We start from the raw sequence: 22,253 nt of genomic DNA on the forward strand, positions 1-22,253 counted from the left end.
TGGACTAAGCCAAGAAGTTCCTAGTTTAAGCCGGGCACTGCAGAAACTCACGTCTGGAGCAGCAGAGCAGCTGTGGCAGGATGACTTAGCAGTACCTAGTTCCATCTGAGAGCAGAAGAAACAAACCTTTTGACTCATGGAGTTCCTAATGAGTACTATGAGAAATCTTGATGTCCAGCCCTGGGCAATGCTATGATTCTGGAGCTACAGGGTAGAACCTGAAGAGGTAAGCCTCACCAGACAGGTCAGCTCTTAAGTTCTTTTCCCATGTGAAGTGCTTTAACCTCAAGGTAGCAAAATAAGTCTAGAATAGACGTTCTCAAACTTATCTGGCCCACTGCCCCCTTTCAAAAAAAAAAATAAATAAATTGGGGCAGCCAGGTGGCACAGTGGATAGAGCACTGTCCCTGAAGTCAGGAGGACCTGAGTTCAAATCCAGCCTAAGACCAAACACTTGACACTAGCTGTGTGACCCTGGTCAAGTCACTTAACCCCAATTGCCTAAAACAAAACAAAACAAATTACTCAGTGCCCCCCTGGATATCTTTCTTTAACCCTTTAGTGGTTTTTTTGAAATCTGTCATTTCAAAAAAATATAAAACTTTTAAAATGACACATCTTAAATTTAATAATTCATTGTAAATTTGTAGGTTTTTTCCTGCATTGAAATTTTGACAATGCAATATTACATCATGGAGTAATATAGTAAAATAGTGTAAACAACACACTTATTCCTGCTGATGCATGCTGGACTTTGAGACAATGTGAGACAAGCTCACCTGCCAACACCTGCTTGTTAAGACCTGTTGGAAGACTTCACCACTGATCGGTTATAACTTGCATTTTGTGTGTTTATTTGGAAAATAATGTAATCACTACGACTTTAACTCTATTATACAACAGATGAAACATATACGAATGGTTTTTCAAAAATTTCCTCTTTTTTCCTTATGCTTCCACCGACCCCTTGTTTTTCTTCAATGCTCCTCAACTGCACTCAAGGTTACTACTGCCCCCGCCCCCACATCGTTCCTTCGCCTCCCAGCATCACCCACTTTGGGAACCTTTGGTAGAACTCCATAAGTCCTTGGGGAAACTGAGACTCACCAAAGGGAAAAGTTTTCTAGAGTCTTTTAAAAAAATTTTTTTGTTGGGTAAAATAAAATTATTCTATGGTCTCTGCCTTGGCAGGTTTGGTTGCTTACAAGGGAACTGTATATGACCCTTGGGGGAAAGCCAGAAATAAGTTAAATTCAGATGTTCCCAGAAAGACTTCTAAGTTAGGGCAGAGTCACAGAGATTCTTCAAGTTTTCAAGACTGAAGTCAATCTATATATGTACAGAACATCTGCAACTGCTACAGTGCTACATGGGGATGCCTAAAATGTCTCTCCACTACTCCAAATGAAGGGTTTTCTTCCTTTCCAGGTACAAAATGTAATTTCTGACTGAATGCGCCAATGAGAAACTGCTCCAAAAAACTTCAAACACTGAGAATTCTTTTGTTCAAAATAATTCAGCATTTCAAGGATCTTTGATTTTGTCACTATCTCCTCTTCACTGATACAGATTAGTAATCAATCAACACCTAGTTATTAAGTACATGCCATGTTCCAGGACCTGGAACACACAAAGAAAGGCAAAACCAGCCCCTGCCCTCAAAGAGTTCACATGCTAGTACGGAACACAACATGTAAATATTTAGGCACATCTAAGATACAAGAAAGCTTTAGAGGGAAAGGTTCTAGCAGGTGGGGGATATCAGAAAGGCCTCCCTCCTACAGAAAATGGTATTTTAACTGACTCTTAAAGGAAGCCAAAGAAACTAAGAGTCTGAAGTGAAGGCACAGAAAATTTCAGGCACGGAAGATAGCTAGAGCAAAGGTAGAGAGATGGGAAGTTGGTTAATATGGCTGTATCATAGTGTATGTGGAGAAAGGTCGGAAGGGTCCAAGTTGTGAAGGGCTTTAAGTGACAAAGGACTTTATATTTGATCCTGGAGGTAGGAGGGAGCCCCTGGAGCTCACGGAGCAGGGGAGTAACCAAGGTACAACTGTACTATAGGTAGAGTTAATTTGTTAGATGTTTGGAGGATAGGATAGTAGAACAAGGAAACTATCTAGGAAGCGAAAACAACAGTCCATGCAAGAGGTGATGTGAGCCTGTATTTGGGAGGTGGCTGTGTGAGGAAAGAGAAAGGTTTGTGCACAAAACACTTGAGAGGAGATAGAGGCGTCAAGATGACGCCCAAGGGCAGCTAGGTGGTGCAGGGGATAGAGCACAAGTCCTCCAGTCAGGAGGACCTGAGTTCAAAACTGGCCTCAGACACAACACTTACTAGCTGTGTGACTCTGGGCAAGTCACTTAACCCCAACTGCCTCACCAAAAAAAAAAAAAGAAAGAAAAAAAGATGACACACAGGCTGGGGACCTGGATGAATGGGAGGATGACAATGCCTTCCAGAATAATTTGAGGAAGTTTGGAAGAGGGAAGGCTAGACAGTATTTGTATGTTGCTGTTAAGACAATTTTAACCCCTCATATCCAATCTGGTGTTGAGTGTTTCCAAATTTAACTAACTGGTCCTCCAACACCAGACATACCATCTATCATCTAGACCCAACTGAAGACATTAAAGTCATGGGCAGTAACATGGAGGAAGGGGCCACTCTAAATGGCACAGTGAGTTGTGAAAGTGTTTAAACAGCAATTACAATCATAAGAAATAAAGGTTCAAAGCAACTCAGTGCCCAAACATGAGCCCAATAATTAGTTCAAATCTCAAAAATCAAAATAACTTACCAAGAGAAAGAAAATGAATCAGAGAGAACTAAAGAACTAAGGCTGACCAACTGCCCATTCAATTTTCTAAAAATATACAGAATCCCATGCACATAATGCAGCAAAAATTTGAGTCAGTGAATCCTCAGATATGAAGCATAGAAACAAACAAAAAAATGTAAGTTATGTTCAAAAAGCAGTGCTAGACCAGTCTGGCTAGATTAGAGGGTTCTAGGCAAGCAAATGAAATTTTCTTAAGGGTCTGAATGATTGCTTTATGTAAATGTCTGACAATCGAAAGTAGTCTTTATTTGTATTTAATTTATCTCAAAAGGCTAAGAGTTTAAAAGGGACTTTCTTATTATCATGAGATGGCACTTGTACTTTGCCCTGACAGTTCTTGAAAGGGTAGAAATAGAAACACAAAAGCCAGACCCCATCTTCTGGGAGTTCTTTCAATTTAACTCTGTCCCAAGATAAACATTTTTATCAGAACTGTAATTATTCCTTCAAACACAAACATCCCTCAATATCTAACTGCCTATGATGAACTTCAGTAACCGCCTCTCACTCTCTAGTTCTAAAAAATACAAAAATATATTTTTATAATTTTTTTATGCAAAGGAATACCAAAATCCCACTTGTGGCAAAAATCAAAAATTTCCCCCAAACCTTTCAACTAGAGCAAGAACCAAAAGTAATCACTAAGGTAAAATATTCCATCTTATAAAATGTACTGACACCTCTTAATAGTTACAACTATCGACAGTCTCATTGGACATTAGACCTTTTCCAATGCTACTCCCACTAGCTACTGATATACTTTCTGAGGGAGTCCTTTAGTTTTGTTCTTCTACAAAGATCCAGGTGGATCTTACATTATCAATAGTTTAAACAAACTTTCAAGAAAAAATTGCTGTGCTTAGGGAGAGAGCGCCAAACAGAAAAGCACTTCCACAGGCCCCCAAAACCTGGGTGACAGCCCCAGCTCTGTCCCTAACTAGCTATGTGACCTTAGCAGATGCATCTCAAACATCCTTCCAGCTCTGGGATTCCAGGAAAGGAGGATGAAGCTGTTTACTTCACAAAACCTGATCTTCCTAGTTTTGCCTTCTTAGAGACCATACAGGTCTAACTTGGGAGTGGGCAATGTTATCATTTTAAAGCACTGATGTAATGAGGAAAGGAGAGCTTAACAGGAAGCTTACATAACAGACTAAACTACTTTATAAAAACTATGAAAAATCCAAACACACAATTTTTATTTTTGTAAAAGTTGGTATACTTATCTCTCTGTTGATACCACATATTTTAGTGTCCAGAAATCAGTCATCTGAGGTTGATAAGTGTTTAATAATCACCTACTATGTGCCAGGTACTGCACTAACAGCTGGGGATCCAAAAAAAAGGCATAAGACAGTCCCTATCCTCAAGGAGCTCCCACTCTAATGGCAGAGAACATGCAAACAATTATGTGTATATAAAACACATACGGGAAAAACTACAGGTAATCCACAAAGGGAAGGCACCAGCCCAAAGAGGGGTCAGGAAAGGCTTTTTGTAAAAGATGGGAAGCTAGGAGGTGGAGATGAGGAGGGAGGACATTCCAGGGGAACAGCCAATGAAAATCCAGAGTCAGGAGATGGAGTGTCTTGTGCCTAAAAGGGCAAAGAGGCCAATATCATTTGATTAGAGGGTGCAAGAAGGGAATAAAGAGTAAGAGACTGGAGTGGTAGGAAGGGGTCAGGTTAGGAAGGACTTCAACACAAATAGCCTATGTCCTAGTGAATAAAGTGCATTTCCAAATAACAGTTATACTCTCATCAACTGTTTCAGAAGAACAAACGAGGCATCCTCATTGCTAGGTAGCCTGATTCTTATTCACTCGGATCTGCTTCACACATGCTGCACCATCCTTTACTTTCTCTACCTTGCAAAGATTCCTGACTACTGCATTGTTGGGAAGCAATCAGGGTCAATCACAATTTGATGTTTGAAGCCATAAATTAATAATCAATCATGAAATTAAGACTTAAATTATGAAATTGAAACTAAGGCTTTTCCCCCTTCTATTTTTCAGAAATCTGCCCCAGTAGGTTATTCAGCCAGCATGAGCAAGTACATTGCTGATAATGAGATTGGATTAACCTTCTCTTCAATCTAGTTCAGAGCCCACCCAACTGGGGAAGTTCAGGCTTGGGGGTGTGGATCCTTTGTCTAGATTGCCCTAAGACTGGGGGTGGTCTGGGTAGAGAGAAGTATGAGTGACTTACTTAAAAGTCCCAGCTTCCAGTCCCTCATTAGAATAGGTCCAACTCTCATAATATTCATTCTTCTAGAGCCCACTGCCAACTGTGGGGAACATCCACTCTTCCAAGGGCACATAGACATCAATAGGCAGCCATGATCTGTCTTTGGGTCAGGAGAGATGGCCAAATGATCATCCTTGTATTAATTATTCACTAGCTATAATTAATAAAATGATTAATTACCCAGAAATTATGTCTCTCAAACTTTTTATACGTCACAGAAGCAAGGAAAGGCTTCACAGCAAAACCATCCTGTTAGAGTCACAACATAACCTCTACATAAAAACTTGAGCTCCTTACAGATTTGGTAGAAAAGTAATACAAGGTAAAGACTATGTGACGGGTGAGGCAGGAGAACTCAACTTAAAAGAGGAGAAAAGATAAAGTGGTTGCTAAGGACACCACTTGAAACATTTATGGTGACAAAGTCTGTCTTTCTTCCTGAACTCTCCATAAATTACAACCACTAATAATATAAAACAGCTGAGAGGGCAGCTAGGTTGCACAGTGGATAGAGCTCTGGCCTTGGAGTCAGGAGGACCTGAGTTCAAATCTGGCCTCAGACACTTGACACTTACTAGATGTGTGATCCTGGTCAAGTCACTTAACCCCAATAGCCTTACCAAAAATAAATAAATAAATAAATAAAATAAAATATAAAACACCCTAAGAGTACATTCAGGAACTAAAACTCAAAGTACCTTCAATGTAAATATGGGACAACAATAATAGCTAATATAGTGTTTACTATGTGCCAGGCACTATGCCAAGAGCTTTTCAAATACAATCTCATTTTATCCCTACAACAATCCTGGTAGGTAGGTGCTAGTATTACCCTCATTTTACAGATGAAGAAAGTGAGGTAAACAGAGGTAAAGTGACTTGCCCAGCGTCCCAGAGCCAGGGAAGCATCTGAGGGTGGATTTGAACTGAGGTCTTCCTGAGTCCAGGCCCTGAGCCCTACTTAGCCACTGCTCAACCAAACTGGGCCTCATAGAAAAGCTGTAACTAGAGTGGGAGTCACCAGAGCTTTGCTCCAGGTGCTGAAATTGAAAAGGACCCTGACCCTCCTCTCAGTTCTTCATCAGAACAGCAACAACTTCGTTTATAATCTAGTCAACAATAAGAATCCATAAGCTCAAACACCAAACAGAGGCTTCCTCTCAGTAGAGGATACACCAAAAGGGAGCTACTTTCCACCTCTGTTTCTCCTACTCCTCCCCACCTCAGGAACAGGCCTCCTGAGCAGCTGCTTCCTCCTGCCCAATGCACAAGGGAATGTTTTGTGACACTTGCCCCAGGTGCAAAAAATTTCAGCTATGGCTCTGGAAAGAAGTGAGGAATATGTTTACATGCTTAATATATCAATAATAACCACCGTTATCCTCTCCACTATACATTCAATGAATTAATTTTCAGTTTCATGATCAAAAAGTAGCACAGGATTGTACAACTCTATAAAATAGACTGGTTTCACTCCTTGTGAGAGTATTTTCTGCTTGAAATCATATAAGAATGAAATTTGCTAAGGGCTCCTTCCTCTGACTCAAACACTCATCTCTCCTCCACCTCAGAAAAGCCTTCCACTGACTCTGATTCCTCTAAATATCATTCTTTTCCTCATTGTTGACCTTCCCAAATGAGTGGTCCATACCTGAACTCATGCCTTTGTTACATCACCACAAATGCCTCCTGGACCCTCTGTTGCATATGGCTGTTTCCCTTATTGTGACATTTGACAGCAATTTCAATAATGACCCTGTGTGACCTTGTATCAAATAAATTCACTTCTCTGGCTTCAGTTTTCTCATCAGCAAAATGAGATTAGAAAGCCTCGAAGGTCCTTTTTGGCTCCAACATTCTGTGATCACAACGTATCTGCTGGGATTGCCTAGTATTCCTAACAAAACACGCTTCCAGCCAAGCCCATCTCCTCACGGTCTCCACAAAAAGCAGGGTTGCTCCCGACTCCCAGTTCTTCCCCAAGCCCTACTCATTCTGGGGGCAATTCAGGTTCTCCCCACTTCATAAATCCCTTCCAGACCAAAGCAGCCCAGCCCAAGAGCCTTTTCTATGACCTGCTAACACATACTATCATCACTGTCATTCATAATTGGGGTTTAGGCTGCAACATGATCATAAGGTGTATACACAGCTTGTGTTTCCAACTCCACAGGAGCCCTTAGAAGGCCGGGCCCATGCCTCACAGCTCCTGGACTTCTCAGCACACAGCGCCATGACCTGCAGAACAGGTTCTTAACAAATACTTGCTGATGGAAGGAATGACTACACACTACTCAACTGATTTGATGCACATTAGACTAATCACTAGGCTTTCATTAAAACAAAATTTATACCGGTCTATGGATTTTAAAAAACAGCACACCTGTGCATCCTTCATTTCACTCAATTAGTCCACTGATGACTGGTCCAACTGACTTGTGATCATATTGTCATGGCAGACAGCAGATGTTGGGCATGGAAGCGTCCTCTACTCTCTGGTCAATGACTAGAGGCATACGCTATGCAGGTACAAACTCATTTTAAAATCATACTTTTCAAAACACTGGTTCATCTACTGCCACTGAATCACAAAATAAAAACTCTTTAATACCTTAAAGATGCAAGGGGTCTCAACCTAGGATGCAGCAGAGCTGAGGGCTGCCAGGAAGAACTTTAGGATAAGGGATCAGCCTAGGAAGAGACCAGATCTGAATAAGAGCCCAGAAGCCAATGGACAAGGCAGAAGCTAAAGATGGAAATCTTTTTTTTGGGGGGGGGGGGCCCTAGGTAATAGGCTTCAGTGACGTGCCCGAGGTCACACAGCTAGCAGGTGTTCAGTGTCTGAGGCCAAAGGTCAACTCAGGTCCTCCTGATTCCAGGGCTGATGCTCTATCCATTGAGCCACCTAGCTGCCCCTAAAGATGGAAATCCCCCTTTTTTTTTAAAAATTAATTTATTTTGATTTATCAACAATCACTTCCATAAGCTTTTGAGTTTTAAATTTTTCTCCCCCTCCTTCCCCACCTCCCTCCCCAAGAGGGCATACAATCTGATATAGGCTATACGTATGCATTCCTATTAAACGTATTTTCACATTAGTCATGTTGTAAAGAAAAATTAGAACCAATAGGAGGAACCACCAGAAAGAGGAAACAAAACACAACAGAAAAAAAAATAACAAATAGTATGCTTTGATCTGCATTCAAAATGCAGAGTTCTTTCTTTGGATGTGGATAGCATTTTCCATCATGAGGCCTTTGGAGATGTCTTAGATCCTTGCATCGCTGAGAAGGGCTAAGTCTATCAATGTTAGTCGTCACACAACGTGGCTGTTACTGTGCACAACATTCTCCTGGTTCTGCTCACTTCACTCAGCATCATGAAGATGGAAATCTTAAGAGCCAAGCGGAGCAAGGAAAGTTTGCAAAAACACAGCACTGGGTCCAAAACTCAGCCAGGAAAAGCTAAAGGCAAGTAAGAAAGGTAAAAGAAGACAGTTCTAGAATCAAGAGAGATCATTTAAGCAGCAGGAATCTGGATCTAGACAGAGAATGTTTCAGAGGCTAAGGCACTGTGGCTTCCAAGTCCAAGTACACAAGTAGAGACCCTGATACTGAGCTGACCCCTTTGCTTGAATCAGACAGCTTTTAATGGGTTCTTTTAAGGATGCATTAGCTTGGTACCTTCAGATATTAGTTAAGTGGGAGTACCCAGCTCCCACTCAACTAATACCTAGAAGGTCTCTGGTGAGTAAGGGTGTTGAGACTAGCCAACTGACCAGCAGTTCAGGACAATAAGATGCTTCATCATAATACAGCCCCAAATCAAATGCAGACAGTTCTCACTTTATGTAAATTTGCATAACGCAAACTTGACTTTCCATAAAGAATCATGAAAGAAACCCGCATTCCAAAAACCCCCCCTCTATCAACTTTATTGTACACTACTGTGCTTGCTCTGTCTCTACTCCAGCCCCTCAGCTTGGCACAGCCTCCCACCCCCACACCCAAAAATACTAAAGAAAAAAAAAAAAGAACCTTCCAAGTGAAAGCAGAAGGAATGGACGCACAGAGAGACTGCCACTGCCAGAATGGAGGCTTGGTTTGAGACCTATGGGGCAAAGAATGGAGACCTTTGCCCTGCTCTGCCCAGCAGTCTCTGTGTCCAGCCCCCAAGTGTCTGCCCCACGACGTGTTCTTCCTCTCAGTTCCAGCCAGGCCTCCGTATGGCTGGCCCCAGCTCCCTCATGTTCTTCCGCCTGCTCTCACTGTCCCGGAACCATGTTATCACTCCCCTTCCTCCATAAGCATATGACCCCCTTCCGAACTCCCTCTTTTCCCACATCTGTGGGCAAATTCGCATTATGTAAGGTTTGTGGACCAATCCATTTTTGTAAAGTGAAAACTGTCTGTACTAATTATCTTTAAGTTATCCACAGCAATATTCCCTTACCTTAGCATGAGAAGAGTACAATGAGAATTGCTTTCAAAATAACAGCTGCAAATAGCAAAATGGGAGACTTTCTAAAATTCTCTATTTTTATCTTGTTCTGTGAACAAATTTAAAAATCTAACTGTGGACCAGCTATGATTTGTGGACTTTCAGTTGAACCTACCACACTGAACTGGATTATTTTACTATTTGAATTTCTGACAATGATTAAAAAAAGTGTTCCCTTTATTAGTCACAACCAATGATAACTGAACAGTCATTTGCTATAGCAACACTTGGAGTACCGTTATTAAATCTGGGTCTTTGTTTCAAGAAGAAGCTAGGTCACCCACTTTAATTCCAGGCCCATCTCATTTTCTAGTTGTGCCGTCTCAGACGTACACACTGGAGGTAGCCAAGCTCCTTAAGTTGTCCATCCAACTGCGTACTCTGGTGTGGACCACAGATGCTCTTCATCCACTCAAATCTTCCCTGTCTGGCTGGTCAGGCCAAAACCTGGAGTGGTTACAGATCTCTTCCTTGGACCTGAGCAATCGGCACAATGTCATCCACAGATCTGTCATATGGCAACACGGATCACAACAGTTTCTGAAGACCTGAAAATGAATATCACACAGAAGGCAGTAACAGAGAGGCCATATTGCAGAGAGCCAATAACAGAGCAGCTCAGGGTGGGTGTGAGAAGATGGCAACGTATAAATAATGAGCAACTTTGAGCAGAAGCAAGAGATGCAGTCAGGAAAATGGATGAGAAGAATAGAAGATGGGCTGGTAAAGTGGCCAGGGCAACAGATGATAAGCGAACAGTCCAAGTGCTCTACTGGTTTCCTCATAGAGTCAGGAGAAAATAAGAATGCTCCCCAACACATTGAGGGGCCTCCGTGTGGTGGGACAACATGGACAGGAACTGCACAGGCAAGATGGCTTCTAATCTGCATCCCTGGAGTGAACATCCAAACTGAGCACATAGGTCTGTGAGCAGTTCCTGATATTCTCTTCTAAGGTCAATGATTTGCCAACTCTTTTTTAAAAGCAGGCTTTTAAAATATTTCCTGTTTTTATATCTAGATTTCTTCATTTATCTCTCCTACCCCTCCCTTATAACATTTCTTTTAAAAAGGAAAAAAGAGAAAGAGAAAAAATTCAACAAAATCAATCAATACATCAAAAAACTCATGAAATCATACGCACTATCCAATACTTGTGGACACTCTGCCCTTGTAAAGCAGTACAGGGAGGGGTATCTTCTCATCTCTTCTTTGGGGCCAAGTTTGTTTTTTCTAATTTCACAACATTCACTTAAAATGTTAGAGTCATTTGTGTAGACTAGTACATTCCAAAGCAATAGTTTCTGAAATAGGGTAACATCCACCTACAGATCAAGGGAAAACATGTAGAACAAAACTATCTTAATGTTTCCATTGAAAATTCACAGCCAGTGACATACATGACAAACTGGATACTTTTCTGGTTACCACTTAAGTCCAATGTAATTCACCAACATGGCAAATGTAGACCTTCTTTACTTCTGAGCATTTTACTCTACACTTCTCTATGCCCACAGGTGGATCCATGTGACCAGGTCCAATAAAATAACCTCGTAAGCCTTGGAAAACTGTCATTTTCTGCCAGGTTTAGATTATGCAAGCCATATCCATTAGTCAGTCAACATGCATTTAAGTACCTACTATGTGCCAGGCATTCCACTAAGGGTTGTTGATACAAAGAAAGGCAAAGGACAATTCCTCCTCTCAAGAAACTCAAAAGTCTAATCAGAGCAAAAGTTTAAAACATTTGGGCTCTATTCTTCAGAAGTATCTCAATCTGATCCTACCAGGGCATCTGAACAGGATTGGTTTATGGGCTAACAGACTGAACCAGAGAGGCAACAATTAATTCCCAATTCCATGAGAATCAACCTTAGACTTTTTCTCGGTGGTTAGGTTTGATCACTCTAAGCCTAGTTATCATCTCATTTTTGGAGGAAAGGCCACAGGGGTAAGTACTAAGAAAAGAGGTGTTTATAAACAAGCAAATGGACTTCTGAAACTACTAAAGAAATATATCTCAACTTGTTTTGTGTCCAAAATTGCAGGTTTCAAGAGCTAGTCTATTTTTCATAGTAAAAAAAGTAAAATTGTGTTTTTTAGTTTACTTGTTAAAACCAATTTATTCAGGCAATAAAGAAATTCAGTATGTAGAAATCATGGTTCACAATTTCAACTCTATCCCTCTCTTCCCCTATCCCTCTCTCTCCCTTCCAGATCACTTTCATTCCATCATTTCCATCCCATCATTTTAAAATTCCAGAAAAGAACTTTATTTCCAAATGCTAAAAAACTCAATTTAAAAAATCTGCTCTAGAAATGGAACAGGGAAATGTTCTTCACTTACATAAGGCTGAAGGACTGCTCAAAAACAAAATCAAGATTTTTTTTTTGAACTCTGAATAAGGATTCTTTAAACTCGAAGTACAACTAAAACTATAGATACTAGGATTTTTTTCAATGAAAAGATACACTTTTAAATCTCCTAAAGCCTTGCACATTGCTGAATTGTTACCACATTAGGCAGCAATTCCGTCAAGATTTGGACACCACGAACAGTTAGACTAGTAGTTATAGAAGATGTCCTTTCAGGATAACCCTGGATTTCTGCAGAACTGCATGAAATGAATAAAAATTATCGAAGTGAAATAAAACCCATTAGTCTTTAAATAAAAAGACATGAGACAACTTTATAATAGTTTAAAACATTTTATACCATCTCTAACATAAGTATGTTATCGACATGGAAATCAATTTGGGGAATTACATGAACATTAGGCATGCAATTTAATTCATGGTATTATTTGACAAATTATGTCCTGATATGCTGCAAACACAAGTATTTTTCACAAAGCATTTACAATAAACATTGAAGGAAGTGATTTCAATACAAATTTATGGTGCACAGCTTTGGTTAATTTCAGCTTAAATCATCCATCACTAGAAATACCACCACAGCATTGTAAATTAACTACAGGCAAAATACACTTTTAAAACTAAACTGCTAGAGTCTTAGTGTGTAAATCCAGTCTTCACAGACACTGCCAATAACACTAAAGAGTCTTCCCTTCACAAAGATACTAAGTTGGATACCATGACCCTATTTACATAGACTATAGGGAATTTTGAGGCTGAGACTGACTCCTTTACAGCCTTTACTCTGGAAAGCTGAAGACATCATGGAACAGTTAAGTCCAAGTATTAACATCTTAAAGTTGGAGTGGAACTTCTAGATCATCTAGTCCATGCCCTTCATCTTACAAATGAGCAAATAGAAGCAGAGAGAGGTTAAGTGCCAGGCCCAACAACCCCAAGCTAGGAAGGAGCCAGAGATAACCTAGGCCCACTGCTTCCCATTCAGGCAGGCATTATTACTATTCCTGTGTGTGGTGCTCCCTTCAGTACTGGGAGTTTTTATCCTGGCCTCCTCTTTCTTCCACAGATCATGAATAAAGATTTTGGTGGGACTCTCTACAGTTACCTGCTAATGATTTTTAAACTTTTTGAGGAATGGCATTCCCCATTCCTAGGGACCCTTTAACTGTAAATACATCACAGAGCTGAGACATTAGTAAGTAAATTCCTATTTTGGTCCAAACCTCTACTGCTACTAACTTCTCTTTAATATGAAAAAAAAAATTATCTGTGATAGTATTTTCTCTCAAGTCTTATATTTATTTCTTCAATAGAAAGATAAGACAGCCTGAAAAATCCAGCAACTTATTTAAGCACTGACTATGTATATTATTTTGGTGGGCACTGTGGAATATACATAAAAAGTACAAAATATAAGCCCTACCCTAAAGAACTTCACACTTCGATTGTATAGGCAAGACAAACATATGCCAAAAGAGAAAAAAGTGACCATCCAATATAAGCAGAGTGTACACTAAGTAAGTGGTGAAGATTGTGTAACTGCACTAGGATTTTGGGGAGAGGGAAATCTTTTACAACTTGACCTTGGTTTAGATCCCCACTGTACCACTTAACTTACTGCCTCTCCACACCTCAGTTTCTTCATCAGTAACTCTCATGAGGGGGTTGGCTGGATTCAGTGATTTCTAAGGTTCTTCTGCGCTCAAAGGACCTATGACAGCTTGAAAATCGTAGGCAGCTGATAGAGGAAAAGTGTAATAACCTGAGGGTCAGTAGAGCCTTGGTTGAGAATCCAACTGTGTGACACTGGACAGATCATAGGATCAATCAAGCAATGAACACTTACTATATATCAGACAGTGCTAAATGCTGAGGAAACAAAGAAAGGCAGAAAGAGTCTGCCCTCAAAGAACTTACATGTCATTAGTCAATAAATGTTTATTAAAAATAGCTCGCATTTGCTTTAAAGTTTGCAAAAAACTTTATAAATATTGTCTTATTTTATCCTAACAACCTTGGGAAGTGGGTGCTTTATTATCTCCATTTTACGGATGAGGAAACTGATAAAGACAGAGGTTAAGAGACTTGCCCAGGTTCACACGCCTATTAATATTAAGTGTTTGAGGTCCTGCCACTTTATCCATTGTGCCACCTAGCTAACTTTATTAAGCACTTTTGTACCATATGCCAAGTACTGTGTTAAGCAATGGGAATACAAAGACCAGCAAAACTAGGGCAGCTGCCCTCAAGAAGCTCACATTCTAATGGGGTACACAACATAGAAACAAATGAGCATACAAGATAAATACGGAGGAGACAGATGAAGAGTAATGAGTAGGAAGGCATCAGCAATGGGGAGGATTAGAAACCCCTTCTGCAGAAGATGAGATCTGAACTTAGTCTCAGAAGCCAGGGAAGCCAGAAGTGGGCAGGGAAAACATTGCATGCATGGAGGACAGTCAGTAAAAAGACACAGAGTCAAGGAGATGAGCCTGGAAGGGAAGAAAGGCAGAGTGCAGCTACCAAAACCGGTCCCAGGAATAATAGCTCATGGATAAGGAAATAAGGAAACAAGAATTCAGCCAGTCATCCAATGAACACCGACTCAGAGCCTTCTACAGGACTCCACAACCTTTCGCATGTATAACAGGCATCATCATGCTTGCCTTCTTAATGGTTAGGGAAGGGAGAATTTTGCAACTCAAAATTTTAAAATGAATGTAAAAAAAAAAATGAAAAACCAATCTAGAAGATAATGAAATATACTTCATGTAAGAGAGGAGGGAGGGTGCTAACAAAAATGGATATGTGGTCGTTATATTGGATGTTGTGGCCTAATTATTTTTCTTTGTCACGAGGTAGAGTTCAATCAAAAATAAAGAGGTTTTGCTTTGGGAATGGGGATGGTTTTCCCCCCTGAAATAACTGTGGATGTGAAGACAAAAGGCATCAATAAGACATACTGAAGATAACCCATCCCGCAAAAAAAAAAAAATTTGAGCCTACTATGAGCCAAGCCCTGTGCTAAGCCCTAGAGAGAGAGGAAAAAAAAAGGCAAAAGTCAAGTCAGTCTCTGCCCTCACAGAGCTCACAATTGAAAGGGGAGACAACAAGCAAGTAAATACTTACAAACAACCTATATAAAAGATAAATAAGGGAAAATTAACAGAAGACAGGCACTAGAATTAAGAGGGGCTGGGGAAGACTTCCTGAAGAAGATGGGATTTTAACTGGGATTTAAAGGAAGCCAGCAGGTGGAGATGAGAAGAGAGTGTATCACAGGCATGGGGGAATAGGCAGAGAAAATGACCAGACCCAAGAAATAGAGTGTCTTGTTCATGAAAGAGCCAGGAAGCCAGTATCATTCGATCAAAGAGTACATGGGAGTAAGGTTTTATAAGACTGGAAAGGTAGGCATGATCTAGGTAATGAAGGGCTTTGAACGACACACAAAGAATTCTGTATTGGGGGGAGTTTAACATGGTTGGACCTGGGTTTCAGGAAAATGACTCTGTTGGTTGAACAGATAAGGGATTGGAGTGGGGAGGAAGTTTAGAGAGAAAAATAATAAGTTATGTTTTGGACAATGAGTTTAGAATGTCTGAGACATCTAGTTCGAGATGTTTGAAAGGCAGCTGGGAGATGTGAGAGTGGAGGTCAGCAGAGAGATTAGGACAAGATAGGTAGATTTAAAAATCATCAGCACAAAGATGGCAATTATATCCAGGGGAACTGATGAGATCACCAAGTAATATATAGGATGAAGAGAAAAGGATCCAGGTCAGAACTGGTGAGGGCATGATCTGGATGAGGATCCAGAAAAGGAGGCAGAGAAGAAGCAGTCAGACAGGTAGGAGGAGAACCAGGACAGAATAATGTCCCAAAAACCTAGAGAGAAGAAAGTATCAAGGAGAAGATGATGATAAACAGTGTCGAAGGCTGCAAGGAGTTTGAGTAGAGTGAGAATTTAGAACAGGCCACTGGATTTGACAACTAAGAGATCACTGGTAACTTTACAGAGCAGTGTCAGCAGCCAGATCACAAGGGGCTGAAAAGAGAACAAGTGGAGGCACTTATTGTTGGTGGCCTTTTAGGAGTTTAGCCACATAAGGCAGAAAAGATATAAGATGGAACCATCAAGTGAGGGTCTTGAGAATGAGGGAGAGCCAGAAAGGTTAAGTCATAGATAGGTCAAAGGAAGGTCATAGGTAATAAGTGGCTTACGTGGGGTCACAACCTCTTGGAGCTTCAATTTCCTGATAAAAATGGGGATAATAATACCTGTACTACTTACTAAACAGGATTGTTTAAGAATCAAATGAAATGTACATAAAGCACTTTGTAAATCTGGACCAATGATTACATTTTTTACATGATTATAGGGAATGAACTCCTGGATGAGAAGAGGCCCTCTACCAAGGAGGGTCAGCATGTTCTGGGCAGTTTATAGACTTAGAAAGTTGCCTGTGGGCCTGCCCAGGGCACTACAATTATCATTATTATGAAACTATGGCTAGTTTTGGAAAGCTTCAGAGAGGAAGTGAGATGTGAACTGAGCAGTCTGGAAGGACAGGTAGGATTCTGACAGGCAGGAAGGGAGTGGAAGTGTAATGGAGCGGGGAAGAGCATTCTAAACCAAGGGACAAGCGAAACAATTAAAGTAATGTTTCTGGAATTAAGAAGCAATATTCAAAACTAGCTGGAGGAGGTAACTGGGAGCCCAAATAGGTAACTGTTGCTCTAGTTAAGGCATGAGGTCAACAAGGGCCTGAAATAAGATGCTGGCAACAAGAATAAAAAGAAAAGATTTGAGAAACACAAGGAAAGAAGAATTGGTAGCATTTGAAGACTGATTCCACATGATTATCAAGGGAGAAGTAGGAATTGAACCAAGTTTGGAGCTGGAACCACTATTTAAACTTGTTCTACTTTTTTTTCTAAACTCTGGGCTAAGAATCATCAGTAAGTGGCCTAACAATGGTTGCTGTCGGCCTTCAGCAACTGCCTGGCTCAATTTGCTCTTCTTCACTCTGCTATGTATTTCTAATACAGGTAACCCAATTAAGCTCTGAGTATGTGATTGAGAAAGAAGGGCAAAAAAGACCAACATGTCTTATGGCACCAATAATAAAACTTTAGCTTAAAAACTACCGTGTAATCTTTGCTACTCTCTGCTTCACATTATGGGCAGATAGTTCAGTCATATTTTGTGCACTGGAACATGGCTCTTGTAAAAATCCTAAATAAATACATGCATCAATGTATTCCTTTGTTGATTTAAAAAAAAATAATAGTGTCTCCATTAGGATTTTTGTATGAATCCCATACGAGCACCCTCTACCTCCAGAGGCAACTCATTTCAATTTGGAATAGGTCTCTAAACATTGTTAGAAAGTTTTTTCTTACGTCACTTCAGTCTAAACAAAATAATGAAGCAAGAGTACGAAGATCTGATTGCAGAAGCTGTCTTATTTCCCCTTCCATCCTATATCTAAATGGACCACCCTCTTACAGAATAAAATTACTTCCCCCTTCTCAAACTCTCCCTAAAGCAAGGAAAGGTGGTTCACCTGGCTTCCTTGAATGTAAAGCAAAGGGAAGAACCGGAGAGGTCAACAAAGTCCTGGAGCAGGTGTCCTCAAACCACAAGGCACGTTTTAAAGAATCTTTAATGTGTATGACACTCCCTCAAATAACAGAAAGGTGGCTTAATTTACAAAGAAACCATAAGATCACTTGGACAACTCACATAACCTTGGGGACTCAGTTTCCTCATCTGTGAAATGGAAGGGGTTGGATCAGATGACCTCTCTAAGGTCCTTCCAGTTCTAAATCTATGATTGTTAAGATCATTTACCAAGTTGAAATTGTCATTTTTCCAACTTCTTGGACATGACATTCTCTGAATTTTTTTCTCCACCTTATTATTGATCCAGAATCTCTGTACAGCAGAACCAAAAGGCAATAAATGGACATCCAGAAATTTCTGTTGGGTCAAGCAGTTTGTAAACAATGGCCTATCTACCTCTCTGTGCTAGAGTCTCCCAACAATCACAGTGCTTATCACATCACTCTTTATTACCCCTTTTCAATACAGAAAACTATAGTCTTTTTTCCCCCCTCTGCCTGTACCCCACATATCATCTTGGGCTTCAAGGATAGTTCAATAAAGCCAAAGTCACTCCTAAATTACCAAATTTCTTTAAACCAACTTAAAATGTTCATCTTCCCCAAAGCTACCCCTGTTCACCAAAAACAAGATTTTCCCCTTCAGGCAAAACAAAAACATTCACTCTCAACCCCACAAAATTATTCTCTTCTCTATTTCAAACATCCCTCCCATCATGACTTCCCCCTTGAATTACTGATTTCAATTCCTAGACCATTTCCAGTATGAGAGCTGTATTCACAGCCCTTAAAATAACCAAAAACCATTTAAAAAAAAAAACCAAACCCTTTCATTTAGCCCTAGTAACACTACCTTGCAATATTCAAACGCTTTTAGATATTATTTCATTTGATCCTTACAACAACTGTGTGAGATAAGTAGAGCAAATACTATTACCTCGACTTGACAACTGAGGAAAACTAAGGCTCAGAGGCTAAATAACTTGGCAGAAGTCACATGTCTGAGTGGCAGTTACAAGTAAAACTGAGGCTTCATAGGCCCCTGTTCTTTTCACTCTATTACCCTATCACCCATTCTGGGGCAGGCAAGATTGCTCTGTGGTCTGGGAATCAGAAAACCTGTGTTTGTGGTTCTGGCATTCATTCATTAACTTGCTGAGTGATCCTGGGCAGGTCACTTTGTTTCTTTGAGTCTAGATTTCCTCTTTTGTTAAATGGGGATAATATTGGCACTACCCACCTCACAGGGTTATTAGAAAAGTACTCTAAAAACCTTAAAGTTCTATAAAAATGAGCTCTTATTATCATTTCCTGAGAATTTCTTAAGAATATTGCTGTTACAACAAGACTAAAGTGGAAATATGTTTACATGATTGCACATGGATAACCTACATTAGATTGCTTGCTATCTTGGGAAGGGGGGATAAGAGGAAGAAAAAATTTGGAACTCAAAATTTTATTTAAAAATTTAAAAAAAAATAAGTAAATAAAAATGAATGCTGGAAACTATCTTTACATGTAATTGGGAGAAAAATACTATTAAAAATAGAATATAGTTGTTACCAAATAACATTTTCCTCAAAAGATTTATGACCACCTTCTCAATATTCTTTCCAGACTCTCTTCCAAGACTTTCACCACAATCCCTTTTCTGGATTTTTTATACTTTTCTCCCCCAAAGCCTCATTTTGACAGTAACAGCTTTCCAAATACGAATAGTCAGCCCTGTTCCTAAAAGGAGACTTCTCATCCTTATTCCCAAAATACCGTCCTGAGGACTCAGTAAACTGTCGATCCATAAATTCTAAACATGGTGTTTTACTTCTTTCTACTTCCACAAATCAGATGACCCATTTTAAGAGAACAGGTAACACTACTTTACAAATCCATGGTCTTCAGGCATTAATCTGGGTTGTCTGGCCACAATGTCCCCAATAACTTGTCTTCCATAAGTTTCCTAAACAATTCTCTTCTGATAAATTGCTAGATAATCCAGTGGAAAGATCCCTGGGTGCTGAAGTCTAAAGACCTATATATTCAAATCCCACCTGTATCTTCTATTAATGAATGAATAAAAATGCATGTGCCAAGTACTGTGCTGAGCACTTCAGATGCAAATACATAAAAAGAGTCTCAGCTCTCAAGGTGACCATCCTCTATTTGGGGGAGACAACACATAGAAAGAGTCCAGGAGTTCTAGGGGGCTGTGGTGGGGTAGAGGGCAAAGCCTAGGAGTCCTTAAGAGTACACTAGCAGGTTAGATGGCAGTGATCAGGGTATAGTTGTAGGGCCAATGGTAAGGCCTGGTTGTTCAGCTGTGTCTGATTCCATGACCCTATTTGGGGTTTTCTTGGCAAAGATACTGGAATGGTTTGCTATTTCCTTCTCCAGCTCATTTTACAGATGAGGAAACTGAGGCAAACAGAGTGAAGTGACTTGCCCAGGGTCACACAGCTAAGTAAATGTCTGAGGTAGGATTTGAACTCGGGTACTCCTGACTTCTGGCCCAGTGCTCTATCCACTGCTCCCCCTCCACTTCTCTTGAGGGTTGTAGCTGGTCACTCCACACTGATAGATTAGTCTGGGCAGCCCTGAGATCATGGAAGAGGAAAGCATATCCCTTAAAAGATCTTCGTATCTGTATGCCTGGGCAAGTCACTTACCTAACCAACCAGTCAAACAAGCATTTATTTCCCAAGCACTGTGCCAGGTCCTAGGGACAAATGTAACTGCCTGTTCACAAAGAGCTTACAACCTGGCCGCCTTCCTAGGACTGTTTCCACATGTTTGAAATGAGGGGATTGGACTAGCTGCCTTCTAAGGTCTCTTCCAGCTCCTTCTCCATCTAAGGTCCCACAGCCATGTGCAGCTCCCCTTACAACTCTTTCTATTTCTTAATAACTGCCAAGATTTACATGGCCCACTTCTACGGTTATTCCTTGAATCTTGGGCTCCTGCCTACTTGGCAAACTCTGCCCTCAGTCCCCTTCAGAATTGTGTATTGACCAACACGACTTCTAAATTCTGACTATCACCACCTCTTTCCCATCCTAGGCTTCTATTTCCCCTGAATCCTGTCACAATCCTTCTGTCCTACAGAAACTCAATCCCTTTTGCCTAGCACCTTTCCCTGTGCCACAAGCCAACCTGACGACCACCTCTTAAGTGCCACACACCGAGGTTGTGTGGGTCAATCACGAAGCCAGGACACTCCAAGGCATCCCAGCTCTGTGTGACCCCAGCAAATCAGTCACTATAGAATGCTGTGGATAACACTTGGATTACCCATCTAGCAGGACTATTTCTAAGTCAAGTACTATCCAAGTATGAACTCCAGCCATTACTATTCCTATTGGGAGATCATGCCCCCCATTCTCCATCCTCTCTTCTGCCCTACCCTAAAGTTCATTTTCTTTACTCTCATTTGGGAAGCTGGGATCACTGACCATTCTTCTCTTCCTTTATTCCAAAGTAGGGAGAAGGTGAGAGATCATTCACACCACACAGTCCCTCTACCCCTTACCAGTGGATAGCAAGGGCTCTTTTTCACCTCCTCCGTGTGTGTGTGTGTGTGTGTGTGTGTGTGTGTGTGTGTGTAAGAGATCCACTCTCAAACAGTCTGCCCCCTCCCACACCTACCATCCCTGCTCCAAAACTGTTGAATACTGGGGACACAGTCACCCTAACATTACCATTTCCTCTTCCTCCTCACAACAGCATTCCCAGTACACACTCCTCCAAACCCAAAGGCAGAATTCATCCCCACACTCCCCAATAACACTGTCTAGTCTTGGACACTCCCAACCCCCAAGATTGGAGGACCATCCCAATGGACTCTCCCATATAGAGAGAATACCGTCCTCCCACTTCCTAACAAATGAGCCCACAGGGTTCATTTACCCTGAGACGGCCCCCCCACCAAACAATAACTCTTCCTGGCACTTGTTCTACGTAAGTCGAGTGACCCAGAGCCTCCTCCTCGGTAACGCGGTCCAGTCCTCTTCATCCACCAAGATCAAGGGCCATTAGCCTCCCCAGTCTCCTCTTCAATAACACTCTCTCTGATTCTCCCCAGAACCCAGGAGCCACAGCTTATTCCCCGAACTGAGCTCTCCCCAACTCTGGCACCGCTGTCCATCCTCCGGAACCACCGAGTCTAGAAGCTCGTCCCCCCAAAGCCCTGTCCTCCCTGACCCCCAAGCCCGGGGGGCGCGGCTCTCCTCGCCCTGTCCGCTCCTGCCTGACCCCCCAGGAGGCCTGCTCCGGCCGGGGCCCGATGGAGAGCCCCCGGGGGCGGCCGGGCATCCCCGAGGGGCGGCGAAGGGGCGCCCCGGCCGGACCCCGTCCCTCCCTCCCCGCCGGGCCGGGCCGGGCCGCCTCACCACGAGTAGGTCTGCTCCGCCATGGCGCTCGCTGCTGCGGGCCTCGTCCTCCGGTCCGGCTCGGGCTCGGGTCTGAAGCTCGTCGGGCGCTGGGCCGGGCGGGGCTGCGGGGCCGGGCCGGGCCGGGCAGGCCGCGGCGGCGCGGGGCCGCGCCGAGCCGGGCCGGGCCTCCTCCGCCTCCTCCTTCTCCTCGGGCCTCGCTCCTCCGCGGGCAGCGGGCGGCGCCGGCCTCAGGCTCTCTCTCACCGGCCTCCTCCGCGGCGGCGGCGGCTCCGC

General features: G+C 41.8%; 1 protein-coding gene across 1 annotated transcript in view; it reads right to left on the reverse strand.

Moving 5' to 3' along the window:
- Positions 1 to 22,053, reverse strand: part of SPPL3 (signal peptide peptidase like 3) — a 145,179-nt gene extending 123,126 nt beyond the window's left edge. Inside the window, exon 1 of the mRNA XM_027864181.1 lies at positions 21,978 to 22,053. Within this exon, the coding sequence (XP_027719982.1) occupies positions 21,978 to 22,000 (23 nt within the window). The 5' untranslated portion in view covers positions 22,001 to 22,053. The remainder of the gene's footprint in view (positions 1 to 21,977) is intronic.
- Positions 22,054 to 22,253: the final 200 nt, after the last annotated feature.

Source organism: Vombatus ursinus, unplaced genomic scaffold, assembly GCF_900497805.2.
Source record: "Vombatus ursinus unplaced genomic scaffold, bare-nosed wombat genome assembly UNPS02001287.1, whole genome shotgun sequence".
In the NCBI taxonomy this organism is placed as follows: Eukaryota; Metazoa; Chordata; class Mammalia; order Diprotodontia; family Vombatidae; genus Vombatus; species Vombatus ursinus.